At 36.3% G+C, this 16,204-nt stretch overlaps 1 protein-coding gene across 2 annotated transcripts in view; it reads left to right on the forward strand.

Annotated features, from left to right (window-relative positions):
* The first annotated feature begins 5,726 nt into the window (after nt 1–5,726).
* Nucleotides 5,727–16,204, forward strand: part of LOC131033361 (uncharacterized) — a 117,116-nt gene continuing 106,638 nt past the window's right edge. For both annotated transcript variants that reach the window (XR_009359060.1, XM_059212107.1), the window contains exon 1: nt 5,727–6,445. Coding sequence is in view for 1 of the 2 variants with exons in the window: in XM_059212107.1 (XP_059068090.1) it covers nt 5,867–6,445 (579 nt within the window). In the remaining variant the exon portion in view is untranslated. The remainder of the gene's footprint in view (nt 6,446–16,204) is intronic.

Here is a 16,204-nt window from a genome sequence, read left to right on the forward strand (position 1 = left end):
TATTCCCTCTCCTCTCAACCTATCTCATATTGACACTTGTCATCCTGGGATTGGGTTAAAAGCCCTCACATGGATTGAATATCATTCAATCTTGACCCTTGTTGATATTACTCAATCTCAACCATCCATTGGTCCATTTTTCTTATAAATAGAGTCCATTTCTTCATAATCCAGATCTTGAAAAACTTGTATGCATTTAATCTATAGTGAATTTTAGAGAAATCATTTAGCATAAATCACATATATTATCATTTTGGACTAAAATAAATCTTAGTTCATTTCATAATATGTCTAATTAGTTTGTTTTACACTTGCATAGCATAGTTAAAACATTTCAATTTTGAGCCTCCATAAGCATCCATAGTGCAAAAAGTTGCTGAGAGCTAAACTAGTTTGGAACTTGGAGAGGAGAGGAACAAAGGAGAAGGAGCTAAGAGCATGGTAGAAGGCATTTGGAGATGTCTTCTTACATCAAAATAGTAAAGAAAAATCATGCATCCAAATGGTAAACAACCACTCCGGTGGCACCTTGGGTAAGTATGATGGTGAAAACCTAGCAAACATGCGCCACTCGTAAAGGTTATGGCTTCATTGTCTTTTAGACTTGTTGCGATCACATTCATTGCATCCACTCATCCATCACTCAAACCATGGCTTGTTATTGATCTGCAATCAAGGATAGTACTTCATGCGTCTTGCATCCCACTTTTTCATAGTCTTGTCTAAGCTGGGGGCAATGCCCTTAACCTATTTGATGGAAGTGGATTCCGCATTACTTGTAATTCATTGAGTTCTTCATTCAAAACCACTCACAAAATCCAAAAACATTCAAAAAAAATGTCTCACAAAATTCTAAAAACATTCAAAAAACACTCACAAAATCCAAAAACATGACAAAAACATCAAAAATCAATCAAAAACATGGCAACACCCTGTACATACTTTTTTCAAAAGAAGATACCAACCAAAAATTACGAAAAACTCAAACGATGACCACTTATCCGATCAACCAAACAATCAACATCAACACACCCACTATCTTAAAATAAGGATGCATCCTTCCTTACCAAAACAAAGACAAGATGACATTTTCTTTGACAAGAAAATTTTGTTTAAGCTATCAAGTACTTGGTTGATTTGTAGGTTATTCATTCATTTATATATATCAGGTTCCTACAACATTGTTTGTATGTCTTCTGCGATTTATTCCAATGAAGTTCTGGGGCATGTACTAATGGTGTCTATGTGGGAAGTTCACTAAGCTACTTGATCTTATGCGAAATACAGTCATAGATCACTACAACTTGATGACTATAGCGTATACCTCGACCATATGAGCATGAACCATCATCGAGGATCCATATTCTTTATTCATTATATATGTTGTTTGCTTACAGGTACAATGCTCCATGTTTGGTTCCTACTGCCTCATCCAAACTTGATAATGGTTTATCTCTGATTACAGTATGAACTTGTCTCAGGATATGATCGACAAAAGATCAAGGAGGACGTTCTTGGTCATGCATGAAAGGAGATAATCCTTGTCTGTTCCGCAAGCAATACTCAGGTCAACTTGATCCATTATATCAAGTTGCTTGTATTAACTTGCTATATCAAAATCCATGTAAGGAATACTCAGGTCATCTTGAATCATTATGTCAAGTTGCTTGTATTTTCTTACAACATTTTAAAGCTTAATGATGAAAAATAAAGCACTATGGATCGTCATTTCATCTCATCTGTATATATTGCATTCTGTTGCATTTCATCTCATCTGTATATATTGCATTCTGTTGCATTCCACCCATCCATACATTCATAATAGTTGCATATCATGCATACATAGTCATAACAATGCATACTCTATTTTCCTCTTCTTCCATTGGAATGAGTCATAGGTCCTCCATTTCTTCTATCTAACATCGAACCCCCCCACCCTCCCCATCTCGATAATCAACATCACATACCCTACATCGTGTCTCACCAAATCAATCAAGCCATGTTCATCACCATCCATTCTCTAACAGAAGGGGTTGCGTTTCCTATCCTAAGCCATCCTATAAGCCAAGCAAGTTACTCTGTCTGCACAGGTACATCGACTCACACACACCTAGACTCTCAATAGATACTTTGATCAATTATCTTCGGGTCTGAACAGGTAATCGATCATGGTAATCCTAGACTCCATCATGCATTTATCATAATGACCTGGTCTTAATGAGGCTGCCATGATTCTCCAAAACCATCCATCCCATGCCCACACTATCAATTGATCAACCAATCCAAACACAATCTAACGGACAATTACATCAATTGTCTAAGTCTCAACGAGTATTTTGCTTCATATACCTTGACTTCATCGGGCAATTACATCAATTGTCTAAGTCACATTAGGTCATTTTGATTCACTTACTTAGACTTTATCCTGTCCAAACGACCAATTGACATCAACTGTCATGCTTTGACTCAACCAGGGCAATTAAACCGATTGCACCAGATAGTCCAACCAATTTTGATCAATTGTATAGCATCAATCCAAACCACACACTACATCTACTCTGTATCTCTTGCATGATCTCGGGTACCCACTAGCTTGTTGTTTCTTCATATTCACTCCATTTTCTCCCATTCTTTCCCTGTTATTGCTAATTTCTTCTATTCTACCTCCCCTCCACTTCTCATTCTTTTTCGAGAGATTGCCCAATTTTTCAAAAAAATTTCGGCCCATCTCTCGAGGGGGCATACCACCCATTAAATTAACATTTTATGGGGCACTTCTTCACACCTATTTTTCTTTCTTTGAAACGACGCAATAAATCGCACCATCTCAAAGAGGGGCAAATGTAGTCACATAAATCTGTCCATTTTAATTAAATGAATATTTGCTATTTATTTGACTAAAAACCCACTAGCCATCAGTTAATTAAATTAATATTTAATTAATTCATCTTCAAACATTCTCCTATTAATTAAATAAATTATTCAATTTATTTTAATTAATTCATTAAACCAAATTCACAATCAATTAAATGAATAAATCTTATTTATTTCATTTAATCTCCTTTCTTTTTTTAAATAAATTAGATAAAATATTTATTTAAATCATTAAAACCCCCCCCACTTGCATTTTCCTACAAATGCAAGTTGCAACCACAAGTTGAAATAAATTAATTTTATTTTAATTAAAATCATATTTTCCCTCACCCACCAAAATCCACTTGCACTCCTAAACCCCCTTCTAGATTCTTCTAAACCCTTCCTAATTAACCTAATCCATCCCCTAATTATTCTTACATTCCTAAGCAACTTGGAGTCACTTCTTAAAGACTTCAAAGTCTTTGAAAAATTATTTAATGCTTTGTGTGTTCAACAATTTAACATCTAAAGTCTTCTAAACCACTTATGGCTCTTACATGACCATTTATGGTTAACTCCTAACTCAACCCTCATGTGACTCATGTGTCTCCTCAAACATTTATTGCTTTGACCATGGTTATCCCTTTTACCTTTGTACAAGAGTTTATCCATTGGATAAAAGCTTTATTCTTTGAATAAAAAATTTATTCACTCAACCCAACCTTGACCTTAACTCCCAAGTTAACTCTTAGGTCATGTCAAACATTTAATGCTTATTCACTCTCCTCTCAACCTATCTTATATTGACACTTGTCATCTTGGGATTGGGTTGAAAGCCCTCACATGGATTGAATATCATTCAATTCTGACCCTTGTTGAGATTACTCAATCTCAACCATCCATTGCTCCATTTTTCCTATAAATAAAGCCCATTTCTTCATAATTCAGATCTTGAAAACTTGTATGCATTTAATCTATAGTGAATTTTAGAGAGAGCATTTAGCACAAATCACTTATATTGTCATTTTGGACTAAAATAAATCTTAGTTCATTTCATAATATGTCTAATTAGTTTGTTTTACACTTGCATAACATAGTTAAAACATTTCAATCTTGAACCTCTATAAGCATCCATAGTGCAAAAAGCTGCTGAAAGCTACACTAGTTTGAAACTTGGAGAGGAGAGGAACAAAGGAGAAGGAGCTAAGAGCATGGTAGAAGACATTTGGAGATGTCTTCTTGCATTTACTTCCATAGTTAAATATTTTAGCATGTTTTTAGTGTCTCTTTTGATATGCCTGCTTAGATTAGTTTTTGGTTGAATAACACTAACAATTTCTTTGGTTTTTGTGTGTTATACGACCACAAGTTTTAGTCTAACCTTGTCCATTTCACAGAGCATCACATTCCATTTAGATCTTAGAATCATACATATCCCAAATCTCGTTCTCTAGGTTGTCATCCAAGAGATCAAGTGCTCTTCCAAGTGAGGGCCACCTTGAATCTTGAGGATCTTTAAAGACAGAGGAGCATGAAATGTGCTTAGAGTTTGGTTTTTCAAAGCTAGCTTCTTGGTTTGGATTTTGATTTCTAACCTCTAACATAATGTTTCATGTGTGTGTTTGAAGTGTTCTTCTTTATTGTCGGTTGATACCACATTCCAGGCATACACTATTATCTTGAGAACAAAAAAAACTTACTATTGCACTTCAACTACATGTTCTTCTTCTTAATGTTGTCTCTTGAATGAGCTTATGCAACTATTTTCTTTGTCATTCTATTAAAGTCTATTCATACACAACCTGGGTAGTGATCAAGGGTATGAATGCAAATGATGACCAACATTAAATAAAATTCATTGACACCCTCCTATACAATAAACGTTGATTAACATTGGACAATATATATTCAAATCTCAATATTGCATTGATTGTAGGGAAAACCATTCAAACTACCAACAATTAATTATATCTACATAGATTGATATACATGATATATTCATGGACTTTCTTTTGACATTCGTTAGAGGATGATCAAATTGCTAGACAAATATGCTACAAATTCACACCAACGAGTTATACACATGAGGAAATTGGAAATCAAGTAAAGGTAATTCATCATGTTGGAGGTGCTTCTCAATTGAATTCATATTTTATGATAAAGTTTAGTGGTGATATAGGTTTGGCAATGTGAGGCAACTTTCCAACTAGACATAAACACAAAATATAACCTATTTGCTAAAAAAATGAAAGCTTTAAATAATAAGAATTCCTAGTTTGAAAAAAAATAAAATCAACTTATTGTGATCTTTAAACTTAAAAAAAAAAATTGTACAAAAGATCTTGCTACTCTTGAATTTGAGGAAACAACTATTCAGCCATTAGGATGCACCATGACATCGATGGTTGATACTACACTGAAGTTTTGACTTTTCATTGATGAGATTCATTTACAACCTATTCATTGTACCATCACACCAAACAAATTTGACAACATTACTTGTTGATACGAAATCAAAACTTCTGTTTTACAATATCAGATCATCAAGAGTACTTTAACCTCATAAAAGTAATCTAAAATCTTCCTCCTCTTAGAATCCTAGGTAATCCTAAAGACTACTTTGTCATGGTAGAAGTTATTAAAATCTGTTTGATTTCATTATGGATGTGAAGCCTCCCGAGTTGGGACCACTGCCTTATTCAAAGCGAAAATAGAATCTATTTTGATACTCCGGGTCCTTATAGTGAGCTTGTGAATCTAACACATGCTTCAACTATTATCCTTATTAATGTCGCCAATATAGTATGAGAAGAACTGACACGCAAACGACACGGAAGTTAACATAGAGGAAAGCGTGGGCTTTGTGTGCTTCGTTCGGTGCCACGTGGAGGCAAGATGTCAAAGGTTCGATTCCCGGCGGCTTTACTGCATACATTCTTGCCAAACCCAAATGGATTGTTTGTGTTTGTGCCACAACATGAAGCGCAGGAGGTAAGAGGTAGTAACAATAATGGTGACGGCCGTTGTGTCAATGGCACCGCCGTCTGCTGCAATTTTCTTCAATTTGAATTTGGTGAGTAAAAGTAGAGTGAATTCCCTGGGGTTTAGGGTTTCCAGCTCCAATGGGTTGCTTCCCATGCGCGCCGAATTTGCAAGGAATAGGTTACGCGTTCGATTCTCAACAGGGACTCATGAGAAAGAGAAAGAGCGGATTGTGAACGAGAAAAGGTCGCTTGCCGTTGCCACGGGCGAATTCTTCATCAGCATCGCTTCCCTACTGTTGAAAAACAGAAAATCTGAGCAGAAGAATGTGATTTTGTCTATGAGAGGACTGGAGGATGTGGTGAAGAAATCAGGGTTGTTTAGGTTTGTTAAAACGGATGAAAATGAGAAGGACGAAGAAATAGCGTCGGTTACCAAGGATGAAATTGATCCGTCAGTGTTGTGGGAGCAGAGGAAGAAGGATGTGGAGGCAGAGAGAGGAAGGCGCGTGATTACCAGTCCCGGTTTTAGCTTCTCTGCCGCGGGTTTATTGTTTCCTTATCATCTGGGCGTCGCGCAGTGTCTCATTGAGAAAGGATATATTACGGTAACATAATCTGTTTTTGAGTTTCTCCACTTTCTCCAAGCTACTCAGTGTATGTTTGGAATTCGCACACTGTTTGGCTGAATAGGAAATTTCATGACGGCTGGATTTCCTCCCACCTTTCAAATATAAGTATTTGTTTTACCATTATATTCCCCTTGGAGAGCCACCTTCGGCTGAGATATCATTACTGAGCTGTAGCTTCTCTCAAATTCATGAGCTGTATAGCTACAATTTATTTGCCGTTAATTTCCCCTTTTGAAGCCACCTTCGGCTGAGATATTAGTACCCCCAAATTCACCCAGCATTTTAACGATTAAACCAACCTCTACTGTTCAAATTGGGTGTTGCGCCCCTCCTCCCAGCTGCCCGTTAGATTCATCTGAGACATTCACCAAGCCTTACACAGTTCAAACTGAAACTTCCACCATCGTTGCACCCATTCACATTACTCTGTTACTTCAGCTGGTCTGTTGGGGTATACCGTATCCACCGAGTTGGTTTTGCTGTTTTCTCCGATTTCAACGCTTGTGTGGACGATCTGAACCTGGGGATATACTTGGAAAGCACCTATATTGTACCACTTGAGTCAAATTTTTAACATTTTATCATTTACGCACATTAAGTTATTAATTGTCAATCCAGACGGAGACATTGTAAAGCTACATCAACGTAAATTAAGTATGTCGTTATAAGCCCTCCAACAGATTTTATTGAAGTCATCCGCGGTTTAAACTTAAACTGGAACTTCCACCATTCTCGCGCCCAGTCGAATTTGCCTGGGACTTGAACCAGGTCTGTTGGGGTGCACCACACCCTGTTTTTGAGGGTTTTAATTCTTTTCCAAGAATAGAACCTGGTGATTTACTTGGAAAGCACCTACATCGTACCACGCGAACTCATCCCTTTCAACACCTTTCAATTTGGATATGTTGGTCAAATTTAACAACGTTCTATGCAAATTTAACCGGAACCATCTTATAGCTACATCGATATGAATTATTGATTTATTGAAGCATCTCAGGCAAAGTTATTTTTCATCAAAGGTATGAAACTACAGGACCATAAAGCTTTTATGGAAGAAACCACGACAAAATGGATATATATATATATATGTGTGTGTGTGTGTGTGTGAGAGAGAGAGAGAGAGAGAGAGAGAGAGAGAGAGAGAGAGAGAGATAAAACGTTAAGGCTTTTACGTGTTAGTTCAATGGATTTACTAATACGCAGAATGAGTATCTTCACAAAAAAATCAATTTTGAATTTTCCCTAAGCCTTCTGTCTGAAATCATGAATTAACTTAAATCTATATATTAGAGTTTTAATAAGGCCATGTTAAATAACCTACAAAATAAGTTGAGTAAAACGATGAATAGGGTTAAAACTTAAAAGAGTGATGACTGTGAAGGCCTAAAGTTTATTATTGTTCCGATATTTTAAATTAGGGGTAAGTTTCTGATCGATAAAACAGAATTGCCAGTAAGAATGCGTAGTTTTGTGGACCAAAAAATTTATGGTTTATTTTGAATTCTACTTCGCAACTCTACAGCTATGTCAAAGGGGAGCCTGTCAAAGTTTACAGTAAGTTGATTTTATCAGTTAATGTCTATGGATCATCAAATTTGCTCAAAGGAACTTCAAATTTACATTTTATTACATAGAACAGTGTAGTAGGGTAGAAAAGAACCCTCGTAACTTGAAAAGGGATTTTTTTTTTCTTTGACTGAAACTAAGACAATAAGTTTTGTTGATGCTTAAGTAGTATATTCCACATGATTACCAAATGAAATAACATGAAATACAATGAAAAACACAAGATATTGTGTATTAAAGAAATGCTATATCAAAGACATAAAGTGCCATTACGAGTATGTATGACTATCAATGTGCCTAACATATTTTATAATCTGACATGCATTTGGGGAGTTAGAGAGAATTACTTGCCAATCTTCTCATACCATCAAGTAGGTGCTTGCTTTAATCCATACTAAAACATCTGTAGCCTACAGATAAGCATATTGTCTCCATCATGTTGCATGAATCTTTTTGGCTTTGCCATGTGGGCTTCATACTTTAAAACCCCATCGAAGAAGGCATATTTAACATCCATCGTTGTGCCTCCCATCCAAATTTTGTTCCAAGAGCAAGATAAGTGTGAGCTGACTCTATCTTAGTAATAGATGCACAAGTATGCCAATAATCAATCTCATCCTACTATGAATAGCTTTTAGCTACCAAGCATGCATTATATCTCTCCATAGAATCATCAGAATTGAATTTTGTTTTGTAAATGTACTTGCAGTTAACAATGTACTTTCTATGTGGATTGTATACTAGGTCCAAAGTCTTATATTTCATTAATGAGTTGTGCTCCTTTGTTGCCTCCTCCCATATCCCTTAGCTTCTTTGTGGGGATGTCGATCACATGTTTCCATTACCCTAAAAATGGGAGGATAATTTGAGGCCTGTTGTATTCACTTTTAGTCTACCAATTGCGAGTCTCAATCCGTCTATCATTCTTAGTCTCCTCAAGAGTTTGAGCAGCCCATTTAGGACCACAACCTTTTTTAGGGTTAGAGCTATTTGCTTCAAAATTCTTGTGTCAGAGTCTCCTTATGAATTGAGCATTTTTTAAATGGTTCTCCTTTGCAGGAATCTCCTTATCTTGAGCTCTAGCACCTAAATGTGCCTTACCAATTAAATCTTCCATAATTTCTAATGCATCCTTAGTTGAAGCAATCTCCTCTCTAGTGACCAAAGAAGGATCTTGGTCATTAATCTCAAATGACTCATCTTCATTATTATTAGAATAAGATAATGGAAAATTTGTAGAAAATTTAAATCATCTTGATAGTGTGCAATTTTGGGTATCTGCATGTGTTGCTTGATCAATTATAACATCTCTTCAAATGAGAAATTTAAAAGCATGTAAACCTTCATCTAGTGAGAAATTTGAAAGCATGTAAACCTTCATCTAGTGAGAAATTTAAAAGCATGTAAACCTTCATCTAGTTAAAAAAATCTACCATGGTACTGTTGTGACATTTTCACACATTGCCCCATTGCAAATGGGCCCCCCCAGTTTTTTCTGCTTTCTAGGTTAGTTGTGGAGTCTTTAGCTATTAGCCTTTTACTTGGAAGAGGTGTGGTACCTTAGGTGGCCAGGAGGTAATCAAGTCAAGTCTCTCTCTTTCGGATGAAGTGAGGTGAGTTAGTTCTCAAGGCTTACAAAATAAAGGATCCATGAAGATCATTCCATTTGATCATCTTTTGCTTGCTTTGATGGAAATGAAATGCAAATTTGGCTAAGGCAAGTTGGTTTCAAGGGCCAATATTCTAAGGAAGAAGGAGCTGAACTAAGATTTCCTTTGACCCTTCAAATTAGCAAACTAAGGTTTTGTATTGCATTGTTTGAAATAAGATCATGATTTTACTAGGAAGATGTTGCAATCGCAATTGATGGTAAGTTGGGAAGGAAATTGATCACTTCCAACGAAGGGTCAAATCCATGAACTAAGACATGGCGATTTCCTTTGAGGCTCTAAATCAGCGACTTAACCATTTCAATCATTTCCAATGACCCCTCCAAATCAGCGACTCAAGCATTTGTTGCTTCCTATGAGACTTCAAATCAGTGAACTAAGGGTCTTGATTTCCAATGCAGCCTCTAATGAGCAAGCATGGCATTTCCTTTGAGGGTTTACATCCACGACCTAAGGTATTTCACTTCCAATGAAGCTCTCAATGTGCGACTTAAGGATTAGGTTATTTCCTTTGATACCCCAAAAGTGCGACTTAAGGATTTTATTTCCTTTGATATCCCCAAAGTGCGACTTAAGGATTGGGTTAGTTCCTTTGATACCCCAAAAGTGCGACTTAAGGATTTTACTTCCTTTGATGACTCAAAAGTGCGACTTAAGGTTTTCACTTCCTTGACACCCCAAATGTGCGAACTAAGGATGGGCATTTCCGCTACCCAAGTAGAAGTGCGACCTAGCATTTGAGAGTGAATGGAGTAGCAAGTTAAGCAATCAATGAAGAAATCACTTCCAGTACCCTTGCAAATCAGCGAACTTTTACTTCATGCTTCCCTTGCTTGGTGATGATCACGACCATGCTAGAACACTTCGAAGAGGCTATCAAAGTCTGATCCATGGCAAGAGAATGGAATGGCAAGTTAATCAACAAGTGATGAATCGCTGAAAATGTTCCTTCCTTCCACTTCCTTTGCCACCTGAAACCAATGTAAATCAGGCCTGTCTCAGACCTGAAACCTATCAAATCAGGCCTGTAAAGTGAGAAATCATATGTAAATTAGACCTGAGACACAAAATCAGATTCAAATTGATGAGAATCAAGCCAAAATTGGACAAAATCAGACTTAAAATCAGATGTTTCTATGATCAGAAAATTCATTTCCAGATTTAGAGAAGGTAGTAGGAAGCTTGATTAAGTACTTTTTGCAATGTCTTGATTCAAATTATATTTGTTTCCAGATTTGATGCAAGTGGAATGAACATGCAAAGGAATATGAAGAGAGTCAAGACTTCAAGGCATGAAAGGAACATCACTCACCTGCATGAGGGCTCATCAACTCACATACAACATCAAGATTTCACCACATAAGCAAAGACAAGGGCCCAAGGGAGACTTTGCAATGCTTTAGGTCTCAAGCTCGTACAAGGCAGCTGATGGATTATCATCATAAACTATAAGGCAAGAGTAGGAGTCATCTACATCAAGGAGAGAACAAGAAGATTCCAGGCTTGGAATAAAGGATTTCCACCACATGAAGAAGATAATATTATACAATGAAGATCGATGCATTCAAGGCAAGAAGGAGGGATCAAGCATAAGGATCACAAGGTCTACATCAAATGCAGCACTAAGGCGGAATTCCCAAACAAGAAGATGAAACTTGAGATTATCAAGAAGAATTACAATCACACACTTGTGATGAGTTACAAGGATGAGCTAGCTGAGCTGGCGCCTAGTCATCACTTAACCAATCACATTATTTCAAGCTAGGGCGTCCAGATTCAATGTACCTGACTCATCCATCAAAGAGGATAACTACCACATGTGGGCACAAAGTCTGATGCACCTACCCTCGTAATTCATTGGTCAAATATTCAAGGAAGCACATGTGTCCTATATTTTGTAAATTTATCATTGGTCAAGCATTAAATGCTTTGTAATGGGTAAAACAAACCCTAATTAGGGTTTTCATCTTTCAATCTCGGCCATTGATGTGGATTTGATCTTGGCTCTTCATAGTGAGTAGTTCAAGAATAGATAGTAGAAAGTACCAGATAGCAAGCAGATAGCTAGAGTAGAGTAGGAAGAGGAAGCAACGATTGTTGCCAAGACATTGTTGCAAGAAGCATGTAAACTTCATTGAAGATTGGTGAAATTCATATGTTGATTTGACAATTTGCATGATCTCTACTTCTCATTTAATTTTCATGTTGTTTAGATGAATAGAAGAACTTTGTGTATGTTCAATGGTGAAATTCATACATCCATACTACTAACACCTTACTGATTGTAAAGTGTCTTGCGTGGTCAACTAGATTCATCTTAGCCAAGCTTAACTTCAATTGCTACTTCTTCATTGATATGCTTCACCTTGAGGGTATCTATGCTTGTAGTGGTGATTTGAAAATCATCAAGCTATCCTTAGAAGATTACACTAGCCTTGTGGAGATGTCCGTTGCATGTCAAAGCAAAGCTTAGTTGAGTTCCATCAAAGATTGTCCATCGCTCTTACATTCCTAGGATTAGATGAACTCTCTCAACCCTCATCCTTTTTTCCTTTTTTTAAGTTGAGTGAAAACTCCACGTTTCAACGATATTCAAAGCATTCAAGATTCAACGGAAGGCCACCTTGTGATTCCAACAATATCACATCAAACAACTGAGTCTATCCAAGAGCATGTCAAGACTTGACATCGAGAACCTTGGAGTTATTCCATTTGATCACACAATTTAGCATTTGGGGAGTCTTTGTTCAAGAGAGGATAGAATACTTAGTATTTTATTCTATGTTGCATAGTGCGTAAAAACACCATCAACAAAATTCTATCACTTGAGATTGTTATTAGAAACCACTAGAAGAAATTTTTGAAGATCAGATTATCAAGGAGACTCATTTTTTAATATATGCTTATAGAATGTCACTAGGATGCATGGTTTATACAAAACATTGAACCTATTGTCACCATGGAAGTAAAGAGTAAAGAACAATTCAAGGTTGCCCTACTCCTAGTCCTAAGGATTCCAAACGAACTTGCAAGCAAGAATCAACATGCTGTGGATGCTCGTGGAATGATACATCACCAATGGAAACCTCCTGAGGCAGTCGATGATCTCTTCCGACAATGCACTGGTGGATGACAAGCAAACATTTCCGTTTGAGCACAAACTGCATCAAGGTGTCTCTTTCCTTAATCCTAGGTTTGAAAGTTACTATGATTTTCACTATGAGGATTTTGGGAAAGCAACTTGCATTTGGATTGACCATGGACCTAATGAATTGCCCCAATTGATCATCTTGAGTGAGGATTTACTTATGAGAAATGCATTGAGAGAGCCTACCTTTCCGAGTTTAAGGACCAGTTTGCCTGTCTTCGAACCATCGTTGTTGCCATGCTCCTGCAACATATCTTGAGAAATAATGCAAAGTCATGTAAATATGTCACTTCTTTGAGTTGTGTGCGCTCTAGGAGTCTTGTATGTAGCTTAGAGTAGGTTTTCTTTCCACATGTTTTACTTTAGTTGTTTTGGTTGAGCCAGGTTGTTAGTTTGCCTTGAGTCATTTGACTCATGATTCCTGAGTGGCTCTAGTAGTTTAGCCGCTTGCTTTCTTTAGCTTAGTTTGCTTTAGTTCTAGTTTTCTTTAGAGTCGATCGTTTTGCTTAGTTTAGGTGTCCTAAGTGGGAGCCTTCAATTGTGAGACAGGTGTGGGAGCCTTCAGTTGTGAGACAGGTGTTTGTGTTTTTCTCTCACACATTGGCAAGATTTTGGATTTTATGTTCAGTCCATTTCTTGGATGCCTATTCATGAGATGCTTTTGAACCCAAGGTTGTTCCTCCCCAGCTTCATCATTTGGTTAAGACTTGTACTTGACTCGGAAGGAAATCGCTTATTGTGTCTTGATACCAACATCTTTCGATTGCTATATCTTTACACACTTAATCAAATTGCTCTAGGTCATTGTGGTTTCTTAGGTGAAGTCCTGGCTAGTGAAAAATCTAAATCATTCTTCAACGCCACTGTAATTCTCAAACCCAAGTGAGCTTCATTGCTTATGAGCCAAATTGCAAAGTGTGGAAAATATATGAAAAGAAAGCAATATCATGAAATTGAGAAAATGAGCAAGAAAAGAATAAAAAAAATGAAAATGAAATATCAAAATATTTGGCTTTGGGAATATATGCGAGTAACTCCATCGGGGCTATGGACGTTCGGCTGACAATGGAGCAGTATTCGTGAGATTACAACGATTACCTCGTTGGGGCTATAGATGCTCATTGGCAACGAGGCTCTATCCAGGATCCTTATGAAGTTTGGATAACTACGTAGCTATTTAGCTATTCATGATAGATTCTGAGACTCACATTGATTCTTGTGAGCCGGAATGAATACATTTGCACACATGGGTAATCAAAGACTAAGTGTCTTGATCCGGTTCGGGATTCTTCTTCCACCTTGAGTATGTTTTCTAGTCTCTTGATAGTTTGAGTTGAATTTTCTGAAGGTTCTAAGTGTGGATTGAGTCTTTGTCTTTGAATTGTATATTGTAAGCACTACCAAAGGGGATAGTTCCCTATATTAAACTTTGAAAAAACAATTACATAATGCGTGAGATGGAATTAATGCCATCTGCCAATAATTCGTTCTAGCAACTGAGTAGAGAGGTCCCAAAACACAATTAAAATGTCATATTTTAAAAATAATTGATCTAAATTTTAAACTATTTATATATAACATTCAACAAATTTAAAATAAATTAAGTTAAATTTAGTAAATATACTAAAATTTAACATATTTAATTTAAAGTAAACAATTACTTGAACATGGGTTGGGGGGTTGGTGTGAAATTAGTAGCTTAGTTATTTCCTTGTTTTCTTAGCTGTAGCTGCTATGCAAAATTTTGTTCATGGAAATTCTTTAGGTAGGGTGGTAGTATGGATGTTGCTACTCGGAAATCCTTATGGAGGATGTTGCGTAGCATTTTGTAATTTTTGATAGCTTTGTAAGTTACTTGGGTACTTCTTTGGAGTTGCAAATATGTAAATTTTTTCTATATCAATATATCACGGGAATTACCCCCAAAGCCGACTTGATTACCCAATAAAATTTAAATTTTAGCAAATATATTATTTTAAATATTTAAGCTAATATTGTTTTATATTGAAAGTAATATATTTAAATATTTAAATTAAAGTTATAAACTTATTAATATTGAGTTATTTTGTTTTTAGAGTTAAAATAAAAATCTCATATATTTTGTTTAATGTTTTTTTAAATAAAATTTGGTTAACATTTTAAATATTAAATATTATTTTTCTTTTGAATCACGTAGATTGTAATTTAAGGATCCCCAAAAAACAATTGTGAAGGCATGGACACATGTGACTCAGAATGGTGTTGACCTCGATTGTAACTTGTGCCCAAAAACTTTTGCTGAAAGTTTAACAAGGGTAATGGACTACTTGGTAATACAGGGGGTGTAGGTGGAGGTAAGTCCTCTTCGATTGTAGAAAAGATGAAGAAGGCACAAAAGAAGCAAAGAATTGAAGTTGATGCGTCTAGATTCACATCTATTATATCTTCCTCTTCTAGTATGCCCAAGGCCATAGGTGTATTGAAAGAAAGTGGTACATTGAAGAAGTTTTGGAAACTAACAAAGAAACAACAAGTGGATGATGCATTAGTTGATTTGTTTTATTCAAGGACTATTCCATTCAATGTAGCTAGAAATCCACATTTTTGTAATGCAATTCAAAAAGTTGCAAAGTTTGGCAAAGTGTAAACAACTTTTTAGTAGAGGTCAAAAGATAGAGTGATTGAGAAATTAGCCGAGGTCAAAGCCTCTTAGAAGGCAATAGGTTGCATCATATTGAGTTATGGGTGGTCAGATATATGTCAAAGGCAATTGATTAATGTTTTGGTGGCTTGTCTTGAGGGTTTTGTGTTCTTGAAAGCGATTGACAGCATGAACCAAAAGAAAACTTTGAAGTATATTTTTCAAATACTAGAGGAAGCAATTCTTGAAGTAGCGGTGGAAAATGTAGTTCAAATGGTAACTAATAGTGCATCATATTGTGTGGGAGCTAGGAAGTTGATTGTATAGAAGTACCCACAAATATTTTGGAGCTCATGTGCAGCCCATCGTTTGGATTTGTTGCTTCATGACTTGGCTAAATTCCCATGGGTGCATGAAGCAATTCATAGATGGAGAGCAATTGAAAATTTAATAAGCAGTTGTTGTCTCACATCGAGTCTTTATGAGAAGCATGCATCTAGGGAGTTGTTGAGGTCTTGTGACACAAGATTTGTTTCATTTTATATCACTTTTAATAGAGTGGTTGAAGAGAAATCAATTTTGAAGTCTGTTATTTGTTTCAATGAGTGAGAAAATTCAATGCTTTTAAAAGGTCCTAAGGGGAAGAACATAGAGCAAATCATTTTAAGCAACAATTTTTGGGAAAGTGGAGCAAAGGTTTTGAATGTATGTAGACCAATTGTTGATGTGCT

Source organism: Cryptomeria japonica, chromosome 10, assembly GCF_030272615.1.
Source record: "Cryptomeria japonica chromosome 10, Sugi_1.0, whole genome shotgun sequence".
Lineage (NCBI taxonomy): Eukaryota > Viridiplantae > Streptophyta > Pinopsida > Cupressales > Cupressaceae > Cryptomeria > Cryptomeria japonica.